General features: G+C 32.8%; 2 protein-coding genes across 7 annotated transcripts; one reads left to right on the top strand and one right to left on the bottom strand.

Moving 5' to 3' along the window:
- The first annotated feature begins 1,246 nt into the window (after positions 1-1,246).
- Positions 1,247-13,283, top strand: LOC130623002 (calmodulin-like). Of its 6 annotated transcripts, none has more exons than XM_057438502.1 (6): positions 1,247-1,375; positions 2,496-2,565; positions 11,426-11,453; positions 11,793-11,936; positions 12,181-12,423; positions 13,053-13,283. In XM_057438502.1, exons 2-6 carry the CDS (start codon positions 2,512-2,514, stop codon positions 13,169-13,171), a joined length of 588 nt encoding a protein of 195 aa, XP_057294485.1. In that variant the 5' UTR covers positions 1,247-1,375; positions 2,496-2,511; the 3' UTR covers positions 13,172-13,283. The 6 variants fall into 6 exon arrangements, with proteins under 6 accessions (XP_057294485.1, XP_057294483.1, XP_057294484.1 ...); XM_057438500.1 differs by having other exon boundaries at positions 1,361-1,436; XM_057438503.1 differs by lacking the exons at positions 1,247-1,375; positions 2,496-2,565 and adding exons at positions 8,159-9,179; positions 12,908-12,966.
- Positions 13,284-13,628: 345 nt separating this feature from the next.
- On the bottom strand, positions 13,629-23,620 carry LOC130622999 (RNA-binding protein FUS-like). The gene is made up of 15 exons (XM_057438496.1): positions 23,468-23,620; positions 20,698-20,740; positions 20,498-20,577; positions 20,337-20,422; positions 19,949-20,259; positions 17,994-18,037; positions 16,447-16,464; positions 16,172-16,272; positions 15,777-15,839; positions 15,345-15,528; positions 15,199-15,249; positions 14,311-14,344; positions 14,101-14,234; positions 13,946-13,970; positions 13,629-13,850 (listed from the first exon to the last, which is right to left on the bottom strand). The coding sequence occupies exons 1-15, from the start codon at positions 23,478-23,480 to the stop codon at positions 13,823-13,825; spliced, it is 1,215 nt and encodes a 404-aa protein (XP_057294479.1). The 5' UTR covers positions 23,481-23,620; the 3' UTR covers positions 13,629-13,822.
- Between the last annotated feature and the right edge of the window lie 29 nt (positions 23,621-23,649).

Raw genomic sequence — 23,649 nt, 5'->3', positions numbered from 1 at the left:
GGCAAAATGTTATTTTTCGTAAAATCCTTTAATACGTTACTTTCGCGAAATTTTGTGTCTACGAAATGGAGAAATCCTGGGTTTTCTCATTCACAAAAGTTTTCGTCCGTGGCCGTTTCTGCACTTAAAGTTATCTTTCATATAAGTTTTTAGGCTTTGTTACTTTTTTAACAATTTAAATTGTTTAATTTCGTGTTAGGATTTTTTAGGAACAAAACTGCTATCGAATTTTACTAAAGGTGCATTAGGTTAATAGGCTATCTATATATTCGTGCCTAACCTAGGGCTCAGTTGAGGATATATTTTGAAAATTACGAGCTGCACGAAAACTTTAGAGATAAATACATAAAAGATATAGTTTAAAAAATGATTATAAATTTTTGTTTAGTTTCAATGCTCTGAAGATATTCAATGAGAATAGAGTTTGCCGGCTGACGATTAATAGAATTAAAATCTCAATAATTTTTTTCACAACACCAGCTCCCTCTTTTGAAAGAAATAGCGCATTACTAAAATTAATGAAATCGTGCCTCTATCACATGAAAAAAGTTCAGTCTGATGTCAAGTACGGGTATTCCCATTCATGGTGTTTTTCATGTAGAAAAACATTTTTAAATATACTAAAATTTCGAACTCTTCGACTTTTCTGCACCACGATGGTAAATCTATAAGCACGAAACATGTATATTCAATCGTCAATAAAATGGACAAATTTTACTGACAATTGTAAATAGAATTTGAAAATTGACAAAAAGTTTTGTCATTTTCAAAATCGGGAAATAGCGAAATAGTCTTGTTTCTACGTAAAAAAAAAAAAAAAAAATTTAACGATGAGAGTAAGCCAAAACCAATTTGTCTAACCATACCGAGAACTCTATCAGGGCGAATATTCTATAGAATACATCACAAAAACAGTAAAAACCATTCTTATTTTTATAGAGAAATGTTAACACGAGCGAAGTGATAAAATACTTTATAAGGTTCAGCTATGCATCTACTATAGCAACACCTGCTTTTCCCATTTTTCAAATGTAATATCGGATAAAGAGATCTTTGAAAATACATGTTTATCAAAAATAAAGTTTCCCGCCACACTCATCCGTTGTGCTTAAAGTTTTACACATTTATTTTACAATATAGTTTATTAAAATTCCCACGAGGAAGTGCTTTTAATAAACCGCCTACAATAAGATAAAAATTATTATCAAGAATAGCTTGTCAAAAAAAATTGCATTGAGAACAATGGGAATGGAAGATTTATAAAAGATTTGGGTTGTGGATATTTCTTAATTCTTTGAATAATTGTTATAATTCAATCATAACCTAAAGCAAATTAAAAAAGAGATATAATTTAACAGTAGAACGTTACTAAAAAGTAAGTGTTTAGTCGTAGCTACTTGAATAGTTAGTTTTGTACAAATGTTTGTCGGTGTCTGGTAAGAGTAAATTTGTTTGTTTTGATTTATTTTTTCCTTGCCTTTCTAATTTTAAGTTTGAATTCTATTCTGTATACAAACGTTTCCATAGAAGTGTATCGATGGCCGTCATTTGTGTTCTTCTTCAGGCATACGGGAAAGATGGACCTGCGATCAAGGGACCCGAGAGGATTGGACCCAGAGCCCGGGAAGCTGATTAAATTTTTTTATTGTACACATTAGCAAGCCTAAAATAATATCTCACATAACGAAAAAGTGAGACCGGCTTTTTCATTCGGATTATGCGACAAATATAAAATACAAGACAAAGCTTTTTAAATGTATTTTTAAATTCATTTCACCATATAAACTAGTCCTGGGTAACATTTTTCCCGTACCCTTCATCGTGGTGGAACAAATAAATTTTCCTGTACCAGTGTAACTTAAAACTAAAACTGGCGATTGGACAAGGAGGCTTTTTGTGAGCGAGGATGGCTTTGGATCCATCTTCTAAGCTATAAGTTCTTTCGTATATAATTTTCAAATATTTTTTGTAAAGAAAAGAAATTGTGTATTCTCTCTACAAATTTGTTCAATAATGTCTTTGCGATGTAATTCTTTCGAGCACATGAATTAAATGCTTGTGTTTTATTAAAAATTTAGAAGTTTGACCTGCAAATGAGTTTTTAGTTCCCTTTCCTTATGAAAGTCGTTTTTTCTTATAGTTTTGTCTTTGCTTGAACAGATTGTATAGTAATGACTTTAAAATAGTTACTTAATAGTTCTTTATAGCGTTGAACATATGTATTTTATTTACTTCCATATTTCCAGACTCTACTCTGGACGAGGGCTTAAAAAGTCCTTGTTTTTGTTAAAGTTACAGGAGAAATCTATGTTATAAAGTTAGTCGTATGTCTGTCTGTCTGTCTGTCTGTATGTCTATCTGTCTGTAAACAGAAATTATAGCTGTGAGTAGCGAAGGGCGAATTTCCGTAAATTTTCCATGGCTCAATATCTAATAGATACAGAATACGACAAAATGTTAGTTTATATTTTTATATTCTTACACAAACAATTCAGGTGAATCACTTTGAAGATGGCAATAACAGCAGCCATGATGCGACGAAATTACATGAAGGGAAAAATCAATGTAAGTAAATTTTGTTTTATGTTATTTTCGTTCTATCAATCTTCTTTGCTTATTCGTTTTTAATTACCGCCCAAGGAAAAAGATTTTAAGTAAATTTAAAGCTATACGGGTGCAGTGAAACATTGTTATTTGGAAATATTTTAAAGGAGGAGTGAACAGTCGCGGACACTGTTGCTGATTGAAAATTCAAAAAAAATGTGAAAGGTAATTTTATAGACCGGACCGGATAGTCTGTAATGAATGTTTAGTATCTGGCAATGTAATGCCTATTTTATACCTGGCGTTTTCATTGAATTATTTCGGTCACGTGAGCGGGCGCTATTTTTCTGTAGCGACCGGCTAAAATGTAAACAAAAAAAGTAAACAAACTCTCGTGAAAATTGAACGCTGTAAAATTGTTCATAGAAAATCTAAGTTTTAAAATAAATGTTTTTGTGAAAGACTTAGACCTGCTTTGACTCCAGTTACTTCAATTCCTATGTTTTATCAGGCTACCAGGTACTTACTCCGTTCAGTCCATGTCGTCACAACCGTGGTCGTTACTTTCCCGTAGAGCCCAGCTAAACAATTTTTAGGTCATTAAAAGTATTTACAGTCGTTTATTTTTGGAATAACTAGTATGTAAACGATTTTTTTAAATGAAATGGGTAATGAAAATGTCATTTAATTAAAAACGATTAAGTTTAAATAAAAAAACAACAGACAGAACAAGACAGCGTTGCTGAAATAAGGTGTAGTGCAGCCACCACACTTAAACTGGTAAACAAGGCCAAAGTGTATGAACGCAGGGATACGATATTTATACTGAAAAAAAACTACGAAGTGTACAGGAGTGAAAGCTTGTTACGAAAAATGTCTGAAAAACGAGTTCTAACATATAGAGAGTAACTACCAAATGAAGGTCACATTATAAACAATTCTCTTCAGGAACAGTTGTGATGACTCGCTAAGAGTAAATTAACACAGTTATCTGTAACATTCCTTGCCTATTTTTTACAAAGATTAATTTTTTAGCTGCCAATTATTTCATGAAATGTGTCATAGTTGTAAATGCACCGCCTTGGCTTCACTAATTCATGCATTGCCGTCAAACTTACGCATTGACGTCGTAACATTAATAAAACTTAACAAATTAGACATAGCATTTTACGGCGTCTTTAAACAAGAATTAAAATATACGCTATATTCAAACAGAAGTGGAGTATTAGTATATTAGACTAGCTTATTTGCCCGTTTAAAAACCACTTCATTAGGGAGGCGAAAATTCACGGGAAAATATTTTATGCCATCGTGAATGACGCCTCCGTATATGAAAACAAATTCAGCAGTTTGTTAACCCATTACTTTGTCCTGTAGATGTTGAAATGCTGATAAAAAGATTGTGTGTGTCAAACGGTTGCAGAGCTAATACGATTTAACGTCTGTTTATGAAGTCATCAACCCATCGATTTCATAACGTGTGGGTTAATCCAAAGCAAAAAATCGGACCCACTCTGGACTCATGTAGTCGCTAGTCGACGCCCGTTATTTCTGGCCCTTATTAAGGTATTTAGCCTTAAAGTTGTTAAATAAAATGTCAGGACTTCATTAAACTTATTAAATCATTCATGTCAAACTAGTGTAAAAATCTCAAAGGTTTTTCCGTTGGTGATAACACTTGCCACACATGTAAAAGGTCGTTATGCAAACAGATTTTAGATCAAAAATATAATTTAATGTTGTCATAGGGATGAGAACGGACATCAATTTTACCTGCATTAGGCCACTTTCCAATTTTATATACGCGAGTTTTCAATGAGTCACTGCTGCTACGACCTTGACTTTTGTAGACTTGCTAAATGAATTGCAAAAAGTAGATTTTATATAAAACAACTTTTAATATTTGGCTCAATAATAACGGCATATCAGCAGAAAAATTCATTATCTATATTATAATTCCCGTATGCGTCTGTCCGTCCGTCACGCAAAATGGTAGCTTAGCTGTGCAATTAGCGAGAAGCACGCAATGCGGTATAAAAAAGATAGGCGAACCCGTGGATTTTCCACGGCTAACGACTAGCGTCATCAATAAGGTAAGAAATCCGTTTTCTGTAAATATTGATGCTTATGTCATGTGGTACATGTTCAGAGCATTTAAACGTGAGTTAGGGAAACGTAATGACGCCTTGAGATCACAAACGACTTTACTTTAGTTTTATCGATATCTCCTTTTAATCCGGTCCGTCTTTAATCTCTACCACACTATATATTTACTAACACCTTGGTAATCACCTAGTAGTTAACATTTAATAAATAATGCTGCAACCAATGGCTGTGTACCCGTGTAAAAATACACGGTTATTCTTACTCAAGGATACTGAAGTAAATAATAGCAATGTGCAGCAAAAACAAAAATTACACCAGTTCCAATTTGTCATTATCTGAATTCTCCCGCCCCCAGATTCGAACATCGTTGTTTACATCAAAGTCCGCAAGCACTTTTACATTTCCTGAAATTCGATTAAAGAATTAGGATCGAAAATTCCCTCCTTTTTTATGCTTCTTTTGCGTCCGACAATTATTCACTGACAACAACTTACAGGAATTCAGGGTTAGGTATTTCCGCTTCCCAAGTTGTCAACGACATAGTTTTACTCACGAAATTATTTACGTCCTAAATTTTAGGGGAGTATTTAAATATTCGCACACAAGCAACTCGCGAGCGCTCATTGTCACTTTCGTTCTATTACACACTTCATATTTTCTAAAGAAAACGAGAGGGGTCTTTTGCAATTGCAAGGAGTTTGATCGGATACTTCCCTGTCGGGCAGGTGAAACATGTTTCACAGAAACAGGGAAGAAACGGTACCTGCTCCTGATGACGGCCGTTTTGGCAAACCGATCATTCTCGTTGTTTTGACAGTTTAAACCTATCGTTTGTCTTTCGTTCTGTTTCATTTAATTTTGAGTTAAAATACTTTTACTTTAATTGCATAACGTTAAGGCGCGCTAATTTTTACAATTTCCAAACGTTGATAATTTGTTTTTTTGAACAAACGGGTTGCTGGACGAAAAGAAACGCAATAACTCGTTTACCTACAGGCACTATTTCCGCAACTTTATACTATAAATATAATAAATAATGCTGCAATGCAATGGCTGTGTACCCGTGTAAAAATACACGGTATTTCTTATTTAAGGATATTGAACTAAATAATGTAATGTGCAGCAAAAGCAAAAATTGCACTAGTTTCATTTTGAAAAAGTCATTATCTGGATTACTTCAAATTATAACCTTTGTCTAGAAATATACGCAGGCGCATTGACAAAGGTAAAAACAACTTTATTGTAGAAGATATTACGCTAAGTGAGCCCCTAGATAAGTTGAAGTTTGATTCGAAATTTGATACCATTGCCTCATACAAAATTTTTACCAGAAAATTTTAAAATTACTATTTTGTAAATCTCTTTAATAATATTTTGTCTGTCTGTCCGCAAGAGAAGCCCCGTGTCACGGCCACACTAAATTTTAAATCTGCACAAAACACTAAATGCGATATATTTTTACCGGCTTTGTTTTGATCGCCCACCTGTAGGAACGAATCACAGCGCCCACGAAGGAACACGAAAAGCAGAGCCATAAAGGCCATTTTGATTGTGTTCAGTTCTACGTTTGACATCAACAAGAAAGAAGATTCTAGTACGGAGGAAAATGATGATTCTAAAGCACAAACTTATTCTTCAGAAGTAGGAAGTACTTTCAGCCACAGTCAACTGAGGAAGTTTCCTCTTCTACACGGCACACTCCGTACACACTGGCGACGATATTTTAAAACTCAAAACGTGACTGCTCTAAAAACTTCGGTGAAATGTCCTGCTGCAATTTGTAACGTTGAGTTTAGACTAAGTAATGAAAATTATAAAACGATGGTCACTGATGAACTGAAAAAAAGCACACGAAAAAAATAAAATAAAACTTGAACATGTGAGTAACTTGACTAACATAGAAACATCATTTAACAGAAGCAATATTTTTAAAGCATTTTTAAAATTATTTCGGGGGGTAACACCCTTGCCCCTTACCCTTACGTTACAACGGGGCAGTCACTGTAAGGGTACAATCTTAGAAACATTAATAGTGTATGGTCCTTTGCATCACCTTGCGTGGGTTGCTTCCTTGGGGAAATATGTTCGATTACAACAGTAATAATTCAAAGTACTTCCTACATAGTCACAAGGACTTTGTTTTTTTTTACTTTTCCTAGAATTTCTTTAAATAATAAATTATCATGCAATAATAGAAGATTAATCGTGAATGACTTTAAGCGCGTAGGAAAATCATCTTTTTGAGACTTTCTTAAACTGAAGAAAAACAAGCAGAATCTTCAAGCACATGACTTTAGATTAAAATTATAAAGACGAAATAAATGTCAAATCAGGAATAGGTTAAACTTGCATGGAAAATATGAATTAAAGGTTACCTCCTTTGAAAAATCAAGTTGAGCTCATATGAAATATCTTTGAAAGTTCTCTAAAAATCTTTTTATTTTTTGAAAAATCTTTATCGATTTTCGAGATATTTGTCTTAAGTTGCCCTTATTATGCAAAATTATAACGTCAGGAGTTAGCTTTGAGCATAATCGTGGTAACTAAATATTGAAATTTATGTAAAATGTTCAAAACGCGTCAAAGTGAACGGCCAGAAAACATTTTTAAGTCTGCATGTCTTGTCAAAATTTGTGAAATAACACCCTCGGCAGAGGATACTCATGACATCATGCATAATTAATGATCTTCTTAGTCCAAATTCTAAAGAACCAATCAAGAATTTTAAAAAGAATAGCTAAATTTCTAGACAACCTTTCAAGCTCTTTCATATAATATTAACTTTTGTTTTGCGGGAGGACCTTAAGTATCAAGATAACATTCTAAACATATACTAATTCAAAATTCAAGGCAAATCCTACTTTGTTATTTTATTCATATACTATGCATGATTTTAAAAGAATTTCATGGGATAAGTTGGTGTCAAGCTATATAAGATCGTATAAATAATAGATTGGATTAGGTTATACACTAGGCTTTGAGTCTTGCGAAAGTGTTTTTGAGAGACAGGCAATTGAAAGTTAATGGAGGTAGGTTCTCTCTGTTTTGATTTTAGTTTAAACAATATTCGGGGAATAAAATTTAACGGCTAGCAAAATGACTTGACTTTCTCTGACAATAAAGTATGTATTTATTTTACTAGCTACTAGATAAAATAAACAAGAGTAAAAATAAGCTGGAGTTCTGTACATATCAAATGAACGGATGTTTATTTGATGAAAGAACAAAGAAAACATGAGAAGTTATTTCGTATGAAAAGCTTCTATATCTTTGGTGTTGAATTTATAACTTTGGTGTATAGTTTCCAGCTTTGGTGTGTAATAGCTATCTTAGGTGTATACTAGCCTACAAGTTCATATTGCACACAACAATATGTTATGTGCAATATGAACTTGTAGGCTTTACCCAATAGTTGCAGAAAAACGAAGTTATTTCTTGTTAATAAAGTGTTAAAGGTCGGAGTTGAACTTCTGCTGACCATCGACGTGTGCTACTTTAGAAATTCTTACTAAATTTTCGTTATGTAAATTATCCAGTTAAGAAGTTAGATAAATCTAGGTCAGAGTTTCTAGGACTGGCCGCCAGTCCTAGAAAATCAGTCCTAGAAAATCCGAAAATTTACTTAACATTTCGAAAGTGATTGATGTCAAAAGCTATTACCTGGATTATTTCATTGTTACAGAAAGATTGTTTTACAAGCAAGGTAAATATAATAGAAATAATTTCATGAGACTAAAATGGTCACAATGTTGAACAAAACCTAGCAAGAAAATCTCAGCCTCTTTTCTGGAATAATATTAGGAAAAATTGATGTCTGCCGAAAAAGAGGTTTTCCAAAAAAAATACGAAATATTTATTGTGTTAAAAATCTTTCTGTAATCTTCAGCTATTATCAATGGATGCCTGCGATGATTTTAAAATGCGTTTTTCCTCCTCAGTTACTTATAAACTTTTATCTCTGTTAAGATCGACTTTCGTGTAAGTCATTACAATCAAAATTACCAGGTTAACAGGTCGTTCTTATTATCTCCTGCAATATATTTTCGAACGAACTTGGTCGCAAAATTACATAATCATTTCGATGTTTTGTTTGCACATTATTACTGTTAATATTTCTTTTTTAAATCCCGTCTGTGTTTTTTTTCTTAATAAAGAAGTTTATCTCAGCTTAGCTACACCTGCATTCAAATTTTCACACCTGCCTCCTCAACCACTTTGCCATTTAATGTTGGTCAGTTTGTTTTACTTATATTTGACAGCAAATGCGCACGAAATCAGTTAGAGAAATTCCTAAAGAAGTCTTAGTTACAATAAATATTTTAAAAAAAATTAACTTGAAGATTTGAAGAAAAATTAATTATGAATTAAGTTTGAACACCACGTTGGAACCGAGTTGGAAATCACATGTAGTGTAGGGACATTTAAGACTTATTTATCACTCAACGTATCTGTATTTCATAATGAGAAGGGTATCGACCAGACGCAGGCCGCACAAGCTTGAACGTCCCGCCAGAAAGCCTACTGCTATTGTAAGTAACGCCTGTGTAACCACGTGTAGTGTTTTATGGTATAAATGATTATTCCAATAGATGCTTTTATAAACCCTTTCTGTGGTTAACGTCAGTGTAAAATGAACTAATTTAACCACGCCTTGCGGCAAGTCGACTAGCTTTTTAATCAATTTACTGTACCAATTATATTCTTACAGCTTACTTCTCCTATTGACTTGCATTCAGTGAGGGGCAAGTATAATCTCTGTAATAGCAAATTAAGGAATGCTGTCCTTCTCTCCTCTTATTAGTGCACGAAATTTAATAGGGAAACAGTAAAACGCATGACATATTTTTTTTTAGTTGTGCAGCGACTTTTTAAGTGCATCCACATTTTGTTCAAAGTTTAAAAATAAATTTATTTCTTGTTCTTTTTTGGGAGATCAAAAAATTAACACGCACGAAATACGTTTGCTATGGCGTAAAAATTAACACCGCAAAAAAATTTTTTTCACTGCGCGAAAATTAATAAACCAAAAAATTAGAGCAAATAAGCCATTTAGGTGAGTGAGAAATTATTGCTAAATGTTAAATTAGTTGAAGGCTGGCCATGATAAATTTGGACATTTGTGGTCAATTTGTGGCTTGTGCAATTAATGGGGTTGGAGAATAATTTATTACGATATTTCTTTAAATGATAGAAATTGTCTTGTTATAAGGATATTGTGTAGGAGAAAAATTGAATATGGCCTTTCCCCTGTAGTGGAGTAAATTTTTATAAAGAAAGTAATCATAATATTGTAGAAAGTTTATCATCCCTTGAACATCCTTTCCCCATCATCGGGTTCGAATACTGAACAGACAAACAGAAATAATATCTTCAATGAAAACAATCAGCAATATTACTTGACTAGCATTGATCTTTTTACAATATTATTACTAAATGCTTAAAAAAAAATATTTTTCCTCATTTGCAACTACAAGCTGTACTAAAAGTTATGCATCAAATAAAAGTAAAAATCGGACAAAAAAGACAGACAAAAAAGAACAGGCTAATGTCGCATGTACACATGTTAATAAAACTTAGAAAATTCGTCTAATTTGTATTTTTTTATTCTCATTGAAGTTCATATTTAACTAAAATGTTCTAATTCTTATTTTTCTTTTCATCTATTTACTTGATTGTTTATGTAGACGTATATTTATTATGTGCGTCTTGATTGTTTGTTTGTTTTTTCAATACAGAGAGAAACGAATTCTCTAGGCGCGCACGTAATCGTCTAAAATAGTCATAAATAGAAGAAGAGTGTTGCTAAATCTTCATCATGCACAAGTGTAAGGAGACACATATGCACTTCTCTGGTTGAGTGGTGTGGGCTGAGAGGGTCCCACTAGCAGATGGAGGGGTGAGAGGTGGACATGGGTTAATCTACTTTAACATTTACAAAAAAAATAATGAAAATTGTAATTCAGAATTTGAAACTTAATCCACAAACATGTTCAAGTGTACATCTTTTTTTTAGCGACTGCTTCAAGAATAAAATATGTTAAACTACTAGTTTCTATAATAGCCTTACTTGTGTTTTGCTGTAAAACTTGGGGTGAGTCCGTTTAAAAATGTTCAAAAGTTACCGATATGTGTAATTGCGGCATCAATTTGAACATAGGTTTGACAGTCCGATGTGAACTACCTGAAGTATTCTCATTCCATCGTTGTTCTTTTTTGTGTTTGGTTAAGCCAAAAGGGAGTTGAGTAAAAATTACATAAAAAGCCGTCACATGTGAGAATGTTTGAGTTCTATACGAAAGCTTATTTGCTCAAAAAAAGTTATAAGAAAGTATAAAAATAAAAGAATAAAGAAATATATGCATTAAATAAATATATGGAAGGTATGACAATGAAAGTACACAATAAATATTACCATTACAAATAAAGTAATATGTGATAGATTAAAGTGAAAAAAAGATAAATAAATTACTATTCACAGTAATATATAACGAAGAATTACTATTTATGTGCGTTTTAAAATTAAAACACTCCGCCCCTGACTTTTAAAATGTAATCGATGTATCAGTTATGGGTGGAGCAATGATTTTAAAATACACTTTGTTTTCGTGAAAGGAGGAGCGTCGTATCAAGTTTGGCGCGAATAACTTCTACGTCTCTCCTTCACCTTTTAAGAAGCGAAATAATAATACAAGGAAAATTGTCTTAAATTTTTCTTCTGGGAATACAATGAGAAAAAAACCCTGGAAATTATAAACTTTTCTTTTTCTTTTTTTAGGAAAAACTAACTGAAGAACAAGTTCAAGGTGAGTGTGTGCGTAGTTAAATTATTTGGACCACGGTTGTGTATTTCCGTTCATTCAAGAGCTCTATATAGCGGGATTCTCTTATCAGGATCCCTTTTTTAACAGCGTGGCTCAATAGAGAATGGTAATAAATTAGCAAAATCAATAAAACGACACTCGTGCAAACAAGGCGTATAATTAAGAGCGAGATCACACAGGTCTTATTCTACCTGAAGGAGTCCGTTTCAAAGTCACACCTTGTGGGTATTGTCACGTCCGATAATAAGTACTTCTGTATATAGCCACAAAATGCTTTGCTAGTTCAAAGCAGACATAGCTTACGCCATATATATTTTGCAGAATACCAAGATGCGTTTCAGATGTTTGATAAAGATGGAAATGGTTATATCACAACAAGAGAATTGAAATCGCTAATGAGATGTCTTGGTTGTAATCCCACTGATTCAGAACTTCAACAAATTGTTAATGAAGTGGATGCTGACGGTGGGCATTGTTTTTTCTCTCAGTATTTTGTCAACTCAGCAAGCATTTGTTTGCCTAAATGTCTATAAACATCACATTAGGCTTGTTGCCTTATTAAAAATGTTTTATATAATTCGTAAGAGGATCTGTGAGAGATTAAGGCGTCAAACATTCCTACACAACAACGTGTTTCGTGCTGCCTATCGGTCAACCTTTATCCCAGGGCTTTTTTTTAAAAGATCCCTAGTAAAAAAGTCTTTTACAGGAAATGGAAAGATTGATCTTCCTGAATTTATAAACCTAATGGAGAAGATGGCCAAACCTACAGAGGAACATGCTAGCACTATTGAAGCTTATCGAGTGTTTGATGGAGAAGGAGCTGGTCACATTCAAAGTAAAATTATTAGGGAGATCATTATAAAATCACTGGATCAAGTACCAGTAAGCGAGATTAATGATTTGCTCGATTGTTCAGGATTATTACAAGATAGAAATATATATTACGATGGTGAGGAAACAATATCTTTTGTGTCGAATGCTTCCTGCTTGTTTTTTTACTCTCCCTCCGCAAACGAGACAAGGGGTTAATCATCTTAATATTGACTGCAGAGCTCACGAAGTTAGAAAGTATACCATTCCTTGTTACCGTAATACTTTAAATCAACGCTTTTTACAAGAGGGAGCGTTTAAAAAGTGGGCCCGGCGTTCAATAACCTTTTGTGCATTGGTTAAATAGGACATTCACACTACTTACAGTGTTTTACTTTCGTCGTTTTTTTATTTGCATTCGAAAAATTGCCGCAAAAATATAGTCAATAACCGTTTCGCATAAATTTATTATTGCGAAATAAAGAAAGGTCATATTTTTAAGCCATTATTATTTTCAACGATAAAAGCTTGTGCAGGAAAGGCCATATTTTCTTCTGTATTTGTGAAATTTAAGGCCTTTAATTTCAGGCAGATATAATCCACCCAATCTATCAAATTTCTAGTGAGTCACTAAAATCTGGAGTCGCACCGTGTTTCACTTGATAAGTCTGAGATTTTAAAGGTAAAGCAAAAATCAAAAGATTTAAGAAATGTTAAAAAATTGAGAAAGGGCCTACTTGATAATTAATTTTTAGTTTTCTTCCTTAGAGTTTGCAAAGCTCGTCACACCGAAAGGTTTTTACAACCTGTCTGTTCAAAAGCTTCATGATTTTACGCACGGCAACACAAGTTCGCAAGTTTCGTCATTCGAATCCGAGGAGAATTGAAAACTGGGGTTATTGGATACCTATTTTTATACGCTCTTAAAAAAAATGTTGGATAATCTGAGAGAAATTTCTTTAGTAAATTACTCTTGAAATAAATAAAATTGTTAATGCGTACCGTGGTATTTTTTTTATACAGTATACATTTAACAGATCATAATCTTGGTTAATTGTAATAAAGCATAGGGCATGTTCACACGTTGACGATAAAGATCTAATTTGGTACATGATTGGTCTGCCCACGCAAAACTGAGCTTATCCAATATGCAAAACGGAATGAATCCGTTTCAATGCAAAACGTGAAATGATTTTGTTCCGATGCCAAAACGCTATTGCGTAAATAAAATCATCCAAACACAAAGTGGAAACGGTGGAAACTTCGTTTTAATTAATTTTTTTTATATGGAAACTGGTACAAGCCGATGATGGCCGATGTGTCATCGTCTTTGAAGAAAGTTGGTTAAAATTATTTATGGTATTTATTAAACACCGACATATACTGTACAACCGTTATAAAAACAATACATCAATCAATCACAAAGTTTATCGTGCAAAATTACTCGCTTTCTGTAGCATAAAATGCTTCGCAATCTTCTTTACACAGCTTTGTTGAATGGTTTTCGTGTCCAGTGGCATTGCACATGCATGTTACAATTAGTAATCACGATTTCTTCTGTCAGATCTATAAATAAAAATTTACAAAAAGTTTTCGATCTTTTTTCTTTGATAAAAACTACATTAAAGGATTTAAATAGGATATAGCAAAATGCTTTTTACCTGTCTGAACCTCCCCTGTCGCGTCCTAAAAATTGAGAGAACAGAATTAACGTAAAATACAAACGAGAAATTTGTTTTTATAATCAAGATAAAAAAAAAGGCTGTTGACTACTACTCAATTGAATTTGTTGCAATCAACAATCTTACGCTCTTACCGTAGCCACCACCACCGTAACCGCCACCACGGCCTCGTCCACCACCACCACGACCACCACCACCACCACCTCCTGCACGACTTTCTCCGCACCGGTTACACTCTGATCGACGGGCAAAATTGTTATTATTGCAGCTAAATAAGAGAACAATAAGTAATTTCTTCCACGACAGATTATGCAACTTGATAATGCATAGAGAAGGCTGCTTACCTTGGACAGTTCCAGTCTCCGTCTCGTTGATCACCTGCAAGTAATAAAACTAACTTAATAAAAATGCATTTTCCTGAATATTATTAAAATTCACAACTGAGAGGAACTTTTTAGAGCCAGGTTTCCCAGCTTGAAAAAAATCATAAAATCTGATCAATTTCTGACACGAAAAAGTAAGTTCATAAAAAAGCACACTAAAAAAATTGCCCACCGAATTTTTTTCTCGCCTAATTTTTGGATTCCTTTTTTTGTTGTTTTTTAAGATGTCACAATTTACTTTTATATGTATGTACTAATAACAAGGTGGAACACTATATATGCAGAAGTGGCTTTAAATGGAGGAGCATTTATGTGGTAAACGTTAGGTATACAATAGAAAACATTTGAAAATCACTACATTGTATTCTTCAAAAGTAACAACATTTCTTGAGTTTTTTGGTGAGTTACAATCCTACAAAATCTTCATAAAAAGCGCGATAGTCATTTTCATTGAAGGTTTTTGTCAATGTAATTTGTTAATTGACCGGACATACCTTTTTTGCTCATAAACTTTGCCGACCGACGACCTATTTTTAACCCTTTTAGAACATCCTGTTTTAAAGCCTTCATTTTTAGTTAATAAATAATCGGCTTTTTGAAAGTTAGTTCATGCTTAGTTTGGATATCATCCGATTTCGAAAACATCCTGATAGTCTATTCTGTAGGAATAATTGCGGTATAACTATAGAGTTGTTTTTGCCGTGGTATTTGTAGAAACCGAAAATAAAAAAATACCTCTCCCTTGGTAGTTTTATGCACGATGCCATGCAACTCTGGAGTCCCACTTTCACCTGTAAGACCAATACCCATTGGACTGTTTAGTTAAAAGTAATTAATGCACAAATTTACCTCCTCCTCTACCACCTCCACCTCGTCCACCTCCACCGCGTCCACCAAAATCTAAACAATAACAAGAAAAATAACAACAAAACATAAACAAAACAAAAAAAGAACGCAAGAAAAAACAAAAACAAATAAAAATGATTATTACAAACCTCCCCTTCCTCTTCCACGTCCTCCACCTCCACCTCTGCCACGTCCACGTCCGAAACCACCTTCTGGCGCTTTTCTTTGAGCAATTGATACCTTTATTGTATTACCATTAAATTCTTTTCCATTAAACCAATCTACAGCTGCTTGACTGGCTTGTGCGTCTTCATATGTTACTGTACATTCACCCTGCATACGAAAAGAAATGATTAAATTTTGATTAAATTATAAATAAGGTGCCCACTAAATATCAACACTTGTTAGTGAAATTCTACACTCACTGGAAATTTATATTTAATTACAAGTCTGACATTCCAAATAGAGTGGACACCCTATTCATATAAGAGAATTGACAAGCACTTTGGCAAGAGATTTTTTTGATCAAATTCTACCATCTTTACATGTTGAGAAAGACATATATAAAAGTATAAAATTACTTTTCCTGTTCCATCACGGTTTTTGTAGATCCAGATCTTTGGTTCTCTAGTTCTTTTATCCATCTAAAATAAAAACTGTTTTTTTAAATATATTGTGGTTGGCAAACAATTTAATCATCAGATGATCTTATCCATACAAGATTTTGCCAGACCAAGTATGACAGTGGAGGAAGCACCAGGGCATATTGCGCACACCAACGAATAAATTTGATTTCCATTAAATTGTGTAAAAAATTTAGAGATAAAAGCAAAAGATTTCCTGCTAATACGGAACAGCTAATACAAGACTGTTGGTTCTACAAGGTTATTCCAATTTTAAAGGCCAGGACAAGTTGTATTGAAAATACTGGTGCTTGTTTATAAAAAAATGAAGAAAAGATATCTGATCATATCACCTTAATAATGCCAATTTTGCCAAAGTAATCAGCTATCTCTGTTGGTGTTGCAGCAGGTGGAAGACCAGCGACAAATACTGTGTCTTCTTGTATAATCATACCTAAAGAAACACAAGACATGTTAAGGTAAACATAAAATAGAAAAACTACAAAATCCTGATATTAAACGATCAGTGATATTAAAACAATATCACTGATCTAAAAGCAATCGTAATAAATAACAAAGCTATAACTGGTTTAACTGAGTTTATCATAATGAAAAGTAAACAACCTACCTTCTTTAGCCATGCTATCTAAAAAAGCAATTGAAAAATAAGTCAGAAAATTAGAAAAACGTAAACAAAATGTTAATACTATGACATATCTGGTGGGAGTTGTTGTAAGTTCTTGATTGATTTCAGAAGAAGTGTGTAATTTGTTGCAATAATGGCACATTAAAAGACTGTACGTAATATTTTAGTCACTGTTCCTACTAATTTTTTTACAGTTTATCCCTGAACTTTAACATTTTGCTTCATAAAGCTTATTTCTTAGTTTCAACGGAATGCATTGACTTATTTTAAAACCTGGGTAATACCAAGTTATTTCACTGTTTTGCACTTCAATGTTCCTTTTATGGGTTCTTAATTTCAATATTGAACAAAAAATTTGCAAGCACATATGCAGATAATCTTGTGTTACTGCAATGATTTAAGGTTTACCAAGGCGAATACTTATTTCTGTTGAACAGATTTTGGCCTAAAATCGAAACGTATAACTTGCAGTCACTTTGATAGTTGGAATGGCTATTGGCGTTTATGATAACTAGTAATTTACCCCGCTAAAAAAGAGTTTAACTTCATCGATATTTATAATTTAGTGTTTTTCTAAGAGCTAGCTACTGGTTACCACGTTTTAAGATGCTTGTTAAATTAATTGGGGAAGGGGGTTAATATTTTGTAGACCAGAATACAATGTACTCCCCCTGCACTTAAATTTTGGTCATCCAATATTTGTATCACTGGTTAAAGGATAAAAAACATGGTATGTCAATGCCGCATTATTGAGATATTGTCTGTTAAATTCTAAAAAGCCTAAATTAGACATTTTATGCTGTTGTCAGCATTTCTATGTTAAGTTTTAAAACTAAATGCTCAGATTTTAAATAGTATAATGTTGTTTCAAAAAAAGGAATGGCATTCTATTTTGTTAAGGAGATTAGTTGAAATGTGAATGATTGTCACTAGGCAAGATTTTGGCTTTTTCTGTTTATGTACTATACATAAAGGGACACCATCAACCATAAAAATGGCAAGGTGTGAAAAGATGCTATTATTTTAAAAAGAATTAAAAGATTTTTTTTACGATAGTAAAATTTACACATTAAAACGCTCTTACTAACATAACAGTTTGTATAGTGTACAACCAAAATACATAATGATGAGAGCTTGAACCAAAAACAGATTATTGAAAAGTGGCATTTGCTTTGGACTGCCCCGATTTTTATTGATATTACTCTGATCTTAAACTCCTAATACCTTCTGCCTCTTGAGCAAGCACCGAATCAGGAATTCAGGTCCGCATTTCATACCTTTCTTGTCCTGATTATAGTATAATTAAACACACAAGCATAATTAAACACAAGCATTTTAAAATATCATGCTGTAGCAAGGGCAGTTTGCAAGCTTGTAAGTTGGGTTTTCTGGCGGTAAGTTCTCATGTGCATGAAAAAAAATATTTCTTAGTACATCTTTTGAAAACCAAAAAACTTAAACATATCCCAATGGCAAGAGACATTGTATTAAACTAAATATACCAAACCGGCACTGCGGCATACACTTACCACCTTGATTACCACTGGAAGAACCTCCTCGACCACCATAACCGCTGTATTGAGGTAAAGTGAATTTCTGTTATTATTGTGATCTTTTTCTTACACTCAAGGTTAGATTTGATAGCAGACAGTTTTACTTCGTTACACCCGTATACCATGTTTTAATACTTTGACAACCATAAGTACCTTTAAAGGATCTGTAGATCCTGTGACACTAAAACTCAGCAAGTTACAGTTAACAGTTCTTATATCTTCTCCAAAATTTTATGCAGTATTTTCTTAAGTAAACTTTCAAAGACACCTAATCAGAAACTCATGGGATGTCCGCTTTTGAAAGATTTACATTGCTCATATTTCTATTGTCTAAATAGCTTGGTTTACACAGCTAAAATTTTTTTTTCATTATCCTAGGCAAATGGACACCATGTACCACACAACAATTGCGAAAGGCACAGACATTTGTTAAGCTGCAAAATACTCACTCAAATTAACTTACCAGAACAGTTTGCTTAGTAATCGTGCCAGTGAAATGTAAAAATTATAGTTTAATAATTGCATGACATTTGTATTTTAGGGACATGTGCAACTTTATGACAGGCCTTGGTCAGAAACTGTGTGTGATTGCATGCACACGCCTGAACTCATTTTAGGTGTATTTTATCACAACATGATATAAAAGGTGCAATTTTTAAATCTGCGGGAATTTTTAAAGCTATGTTGGGAAGATTTCGTCCACATAGTTCTTAAACTTAAACAACACGTAAACAAACTCCTACTTTTATCAACATAGCAATATGTGTCTTAACGTTCTCACTTTTTTTTTGTTCTCAATGTATAGAATTTTAATTTTAGTGCCAATGTTTAGTTCATAAAATTTGAGATGTTTTAGCTCTACCCCATAAATTTAAAAAAAGTGAAATAGCTTTTCAATTTATTTCACTATAAAGAAAAATATTTTTATAATAAAAAAAAAACTATAATAATGTATTTTTGTGAGATTTTACCATTAGCATGGAATTGCCAAGTGACTTTTATTTAAAATATGTGAGCAATAGACATCTACAAGGTTCTAAGTGTGTACGATTTCTTGCATCTTGATCATTTGAGTTTGAGTAGTCACGCCATTCTTCAGAAATTGAGAGATTGTTGGGATTGAGCTTACTGTATTGTTTCGTTGGCCCTTTAAATTCACGTTGCTTTATTTTAAGTAATTTAAATTCAACATAAATGGAAGGAGAAAAACTGCACATGCTTTTTTGCATAACTTCGTACAATAACTTAGCCGCACACCATCAATAATTAGGAAGAGTGATATGCTACACATAGTATATTTTACTGTATAATGCAGCACCATTGGTGCTAGTAAAATTATAAACTTACTTATTATTGAGTAATAAAAAGCTGAACATTAAAAGACCAAAAATATCAAAGCAGAAAAGTGTTGACCCTTTTTCACATAACTTTAGCTTCATTAGTCCATTCAACAGAAGGTGGCAAGGCGTTAACACATTGAAGATTGACTTCATAAAAATGTTTAATTCACCGTGAAATTTTTAAATTCTAGGAAAATTTAGAAGTCAAAGAGATGATGGTAGATTGTAGGTAATAGGTTTTCAATTAAAATTTCTCTGAATTTTCTACTGGAGCACCTTGTTGTCACAACAAATAACAGAAAATTTTAAGGGCAGTGCTATTATTTCAATTTTACGTCATTTTTCGTATTTTGTAATTAGCACAAAACATGTATTGCATATATATTGAATATAAGGAAGCAAATATACCAGAAAAAAATACAAAAAATATCTAGACATGTTTTAGAACAAAATAAATATTTTTACATCTAAACAAACTTATTGTGAAAATGTTTAGATGATTATGATGCAGAAAATAATTCTTTGTGCTTCTTATCAAAATGAAGATTAAATAACATTCTTTGTATTAATTATGCTACTAAGACAACTTACCCTGAACCACTTCCTCTACTCCCATAACCACCACCACTACCACCACTACCACCTGAGTCGTAACCACCTTTATTGTAGCCACCACCACCACCACCACCTTGACCATAAGAACCACTATTATAACTGCCACCCCTTCCTCCACTATCTCCTTGGTTGTAATTTCCACCCCCACCACGACTATATCCTCCTGGCTGACCGTAACTGCTGCCACCACCACTCCCTTGACTGTACCCACCACTTGAAGCACCTTGATTATATCCTCCATAAGATTGCTGCTGGCTATAGCCACCGCTCTTTTGTTGGTAACCACCCTTTGGAAGTAAATAATAATTTAACAAACATAAGAAATTACCTTGCAAAACAAGTAGACATGGTAACAATTTCTCACTTGTTGATATGCTGTTGATTGTTGAGCTACTGCAGATTGTGGTGGGGCACCTGTAGATTGTGGTGGAGCACCATAAGATTGTTGCCCTATAAAAGTGACATTGTTAAAATAGTATTTAATATATCTAGTAGATATGTGGAAATCAGAGCTCTTAATCTCACCAGCGTAGCCCCCCTGACCAGCATAAGCGTTGTAGCCAGGTTGCTGACCATATCCTCCTTGTTGAGTGGAGCCATAACTCCTAAATTAACAAAACAATCAGGAAAAAATTAAATGCAAATAAATCTGGTACCTGCATGTTAAATCAATAAAAATGAGCATCAAACATGAAAAAAGGAACAAATGAGAAAATAGGGCTTACTGGTGGCTACCAGGTGGTGGCTGCTGCTGTTGTCCATATGAATCTGTAAAAAAAAAACCCAAATATTTACAAATGTTGATAAACCACAATGGCAGAAAAAGTATGTTTATCATATTATTTAAATGTCCAAATGCTCCTATTAATGACTTTTCATGAAAGAAATTATAGCCATACCTATCAACAATAACCTATTGGGTAAAATTAATTTTTTTATGTTCTGTCAACGATATGGGTAATAATAGGGCAGTTTAATACAAACGTGCCATGCTTTATCATAAGTATACCTTAGAGCAAAGGATCAAATAAAAAATTGTACCTAATTTAAACTTAAGCCTATTTTAGGAATACGCTTGTGTGAGTGACTGTGTGAGTCCACAACATGCAGAGTCAAGTCACTTTCTTACGACGTGGCGTTACGCTAAAATTTACCAAGTTAAAAAGAACGCAAAGCAGGGGGTTACTATTTGAACATTTAATTCTGTTTTTCATTATTTTAACAAAAAGAAACTCTTTTTTATTTTATTAAAACAAATTTATTTTTCTTTTTCTTTGGGATGAAGCGAAGTTTAGTAATCACGTAAAACTGATTGGACTTTTATCCAGAGAACGCTAGCAGGTGTGTTGTTTAAATTATTTGATAGAGAAATGAATTTGGGTGTATAACAATTTTTAAGCCCTTCACACAATTAGAACTTTGCTTTAAATATAAAGTTAAATGTTTTGTCTTGAGCCTGAACATATTCTTTTCGTATCAGGGTCAATTAAGAATATCGTAAGAATACGTCCAACTTTGATTGTTTGTTCTAAATATAAAAAGAATTTTCCAATAGCTACAGCAACTTATAGCAACTTTATTTTATAATTTATTATATATTTTCAGGACATAACTATGTCAAAAAAGTTAAGAACGTTTTTTGTAAGAATATATATACTCGTTTTTTGTAAGAATATATATACTTTAAACAATGGATCAGAAGTTCAGAATATTCTAAAAATGTGTTCATCCTTGATTGTTTGTTCCCAATATATATACAAAAAAATGCCAGTAGTTATAGCAACATGTAGCAAGCTTTATTTCATTGACGCATTATATATTTTTAGGCCACAAGGATTGTATTTCTCAAGAAATTTAAGAACCTTTTTTTGCAAGAACATACTCTAAGCAATGAGTCAGAATATCCTAAGAATATGTCTAAGCTTGATTGTTTGTTCTAATATAAAAATTTGTATGATGTACAAATTTAATTAGAAATTTACAATTAGAATAGTATTTGTCAAGAAAGTTAAGAAAATTTAAAGTCTGAAATGGAAGAAACACAATTCTTATAAAATACAGTGCTATATCCTAGATAAGAATCTTATAAACTGTAAAAAGTATTTTTTTCCGTTGTTACTATTTTTAACAGTAAGAAGTGGGTGATTCACTGTTGTTGTCATTATTCGATTCTTAAATTCGAAAAGACTGCACAGCACATTTGCGCTGTTTTAAAATAATTGATTTTCTTGATTATGAGTTTGAGTCTGTTAGGGAAACTGTTCTTTTAATATTTTGGATTGAAATATTGTGGTAGATGGTAGATATACAATATACCGAAATGATTGAAGTTTTTATACTTCTATTTTATAAGTTCAGAACTGTTGATTTCTTTTATTTTATGTAAAACTTTGATAGAAATGCTGTATGCAATACATTATATCTGATTTTGGTATGACGTGTTACAAACTGCACAGTGTGGAAATTTTGTAATAAACTTTTTTGTATAACTTTGCGAAATATGTTGGATTTTTTAATGTCTAATATTCCCCTGGTGTACTTCTGGTATGGCACCAGCAATATAGTTTTATAGATTTCGCTTTTTACGTAACAGTTGCCAGATGCTTTTGATTTTGTTCAACAGTTTTGTTTTACTTTTTTTTTTTTTTTGCACCTGCTTATATTTTAAACAATTTATTATAACAGGTAAAAATATAAAGCAATGCAGAGTTTGAGCAACCTCAATCCCAGGTTTTTCCCCTTTTGTTGTCCCGTAATAAAAAAGAGACAAAGCCCAACTGCATTGTTGGTTTTAAAAAATTCAAATCACTATGTTTTATATTTTGTTTTGTATTCCTTTACATGCATTCAAAGAAAGATTTAGTGGATTCTTCCACGTGAATTCGGCTAGTAGTATATAAAACCATGAATCCAATTTGTTTTTTTATATTCCCCCAAACATAGTTATTTTAAAAAATAACTATTTTTTAGAGAATACTACACTTGATTGTCTGATTGGAAAGAGATATGGACACACAGAAAACTCGAAAGGGAGCGCTACAAAATACAGGACAGAGGTCAAATTTAAAACATGCAGTCAAATACTTAAAAGAAACAGAAAGTTTAAATTTAAACACATAGCATTGCAGCACTATATTTTTTTTCATGGTTTGACTTTAAAAGGAATCCATAAGAGTTATGTGATCACACGTGCAAAAAAGAACTAAAAAACAAAAATAATATTTTTCACATTGCTTTTCGTCCCGGCCAAATTGGATTTTTTTGGATTTTCTTTTCTGATAATAAGGAAGGATTTACACCTTGTAATTCCTATTCTTTTTATAAATATAGATCATGTAGCTATATGTATTGTTTTGCTTTAACAGACAATTAGCTAAACTTTCATTAGAGGAAAAAGGGCTTTAAATTCTTCTTTTCAGCTAGCTACATTACAAGAAAATAAGATAGAACACCAACAGCAAATTGTCTGTTTGATCTCCCTGAAGTTAAACTTACATTGTTCAGACATCTTTATGATAATAGTAGTAGGACACCCTGATGTGTAACAGTTCGTAGCAGCTCAATCTTTTTTGCCGCTCCTGTGTCAGTATCTATGTTTTCACCAGTCTATAGAAATTCCGACAAGCATGCGTGCCCACAATGCCCTGTAATCTTTAAAGGGTGTTATGGGTTGGCTT

Source organism: Hydractinia symbiolongicarpus, chromosome 13, assembly GCF_029227915.1.
Source record: "Hydractinia symbiolongicarpus strain clone_291-10 chromosome 13, HSymV2.1, whole genome shotgun sequence".
Taxonomy (NCBI): Eukaryota; Metazoa; Cnidaria; class Hydrozoa; order Anthoathecata; family Hydractiniidae; genus Hydractinia; species Hydractinia symbiolongicarpus.
The sequence above is the reverse complement of the archived record's forward strand: the minus strand, read 5'-3'. Positions and strand labels throughout refer to the sequence as shown.

What these genes read in the sequence shown, in the direction of transcription:
- LOC130623002 (XM_057438499.1), top strand. Translation starts at nt 9,111, where the DNA reads ATGAGAAGGGTATCGACCAGACGCAGGCCGCACAAGCTTGAACGTCCC. An exon ending in CCAGAAAGCCTACTGCTATT is followed by an intron (nt 9,180 to 11,425) that starts GTAAGTAACGCC and finishes TTCTTTTTTTAG; the next exon opens with GAAAAACTAACTGAAGAACA. An exon ending in TAGAAATATATATTACGATG is followed by an intron (nt 12,424 to 13,052) that starts GTGAGGAAACAA and finishes TTTCTTCCTTAG; the next exon opens with AGTTTGCAAAGCTCGTCACA.
- LOC130622999 (XM_057438496.1), bottom strand. An exon ending in ACGTGGAAGAGGAAGGGGAG is followed by an intron (nt 15,250 to 15,344) that starts GTTTGTAATAAT and finishes GTTATTGTTTAG; the next exon opens with ATTTTGGTGGACGCGGTGGA. An exon ending in GGAGACTGGAACTGTCCAAG is followed by an intron (nt 14,235 to 14,310) that starts GTAAGCAGCCTT and finishes TCTCTTATTTAG; the next exon opens with CTGCAATAATAACAATTTTG.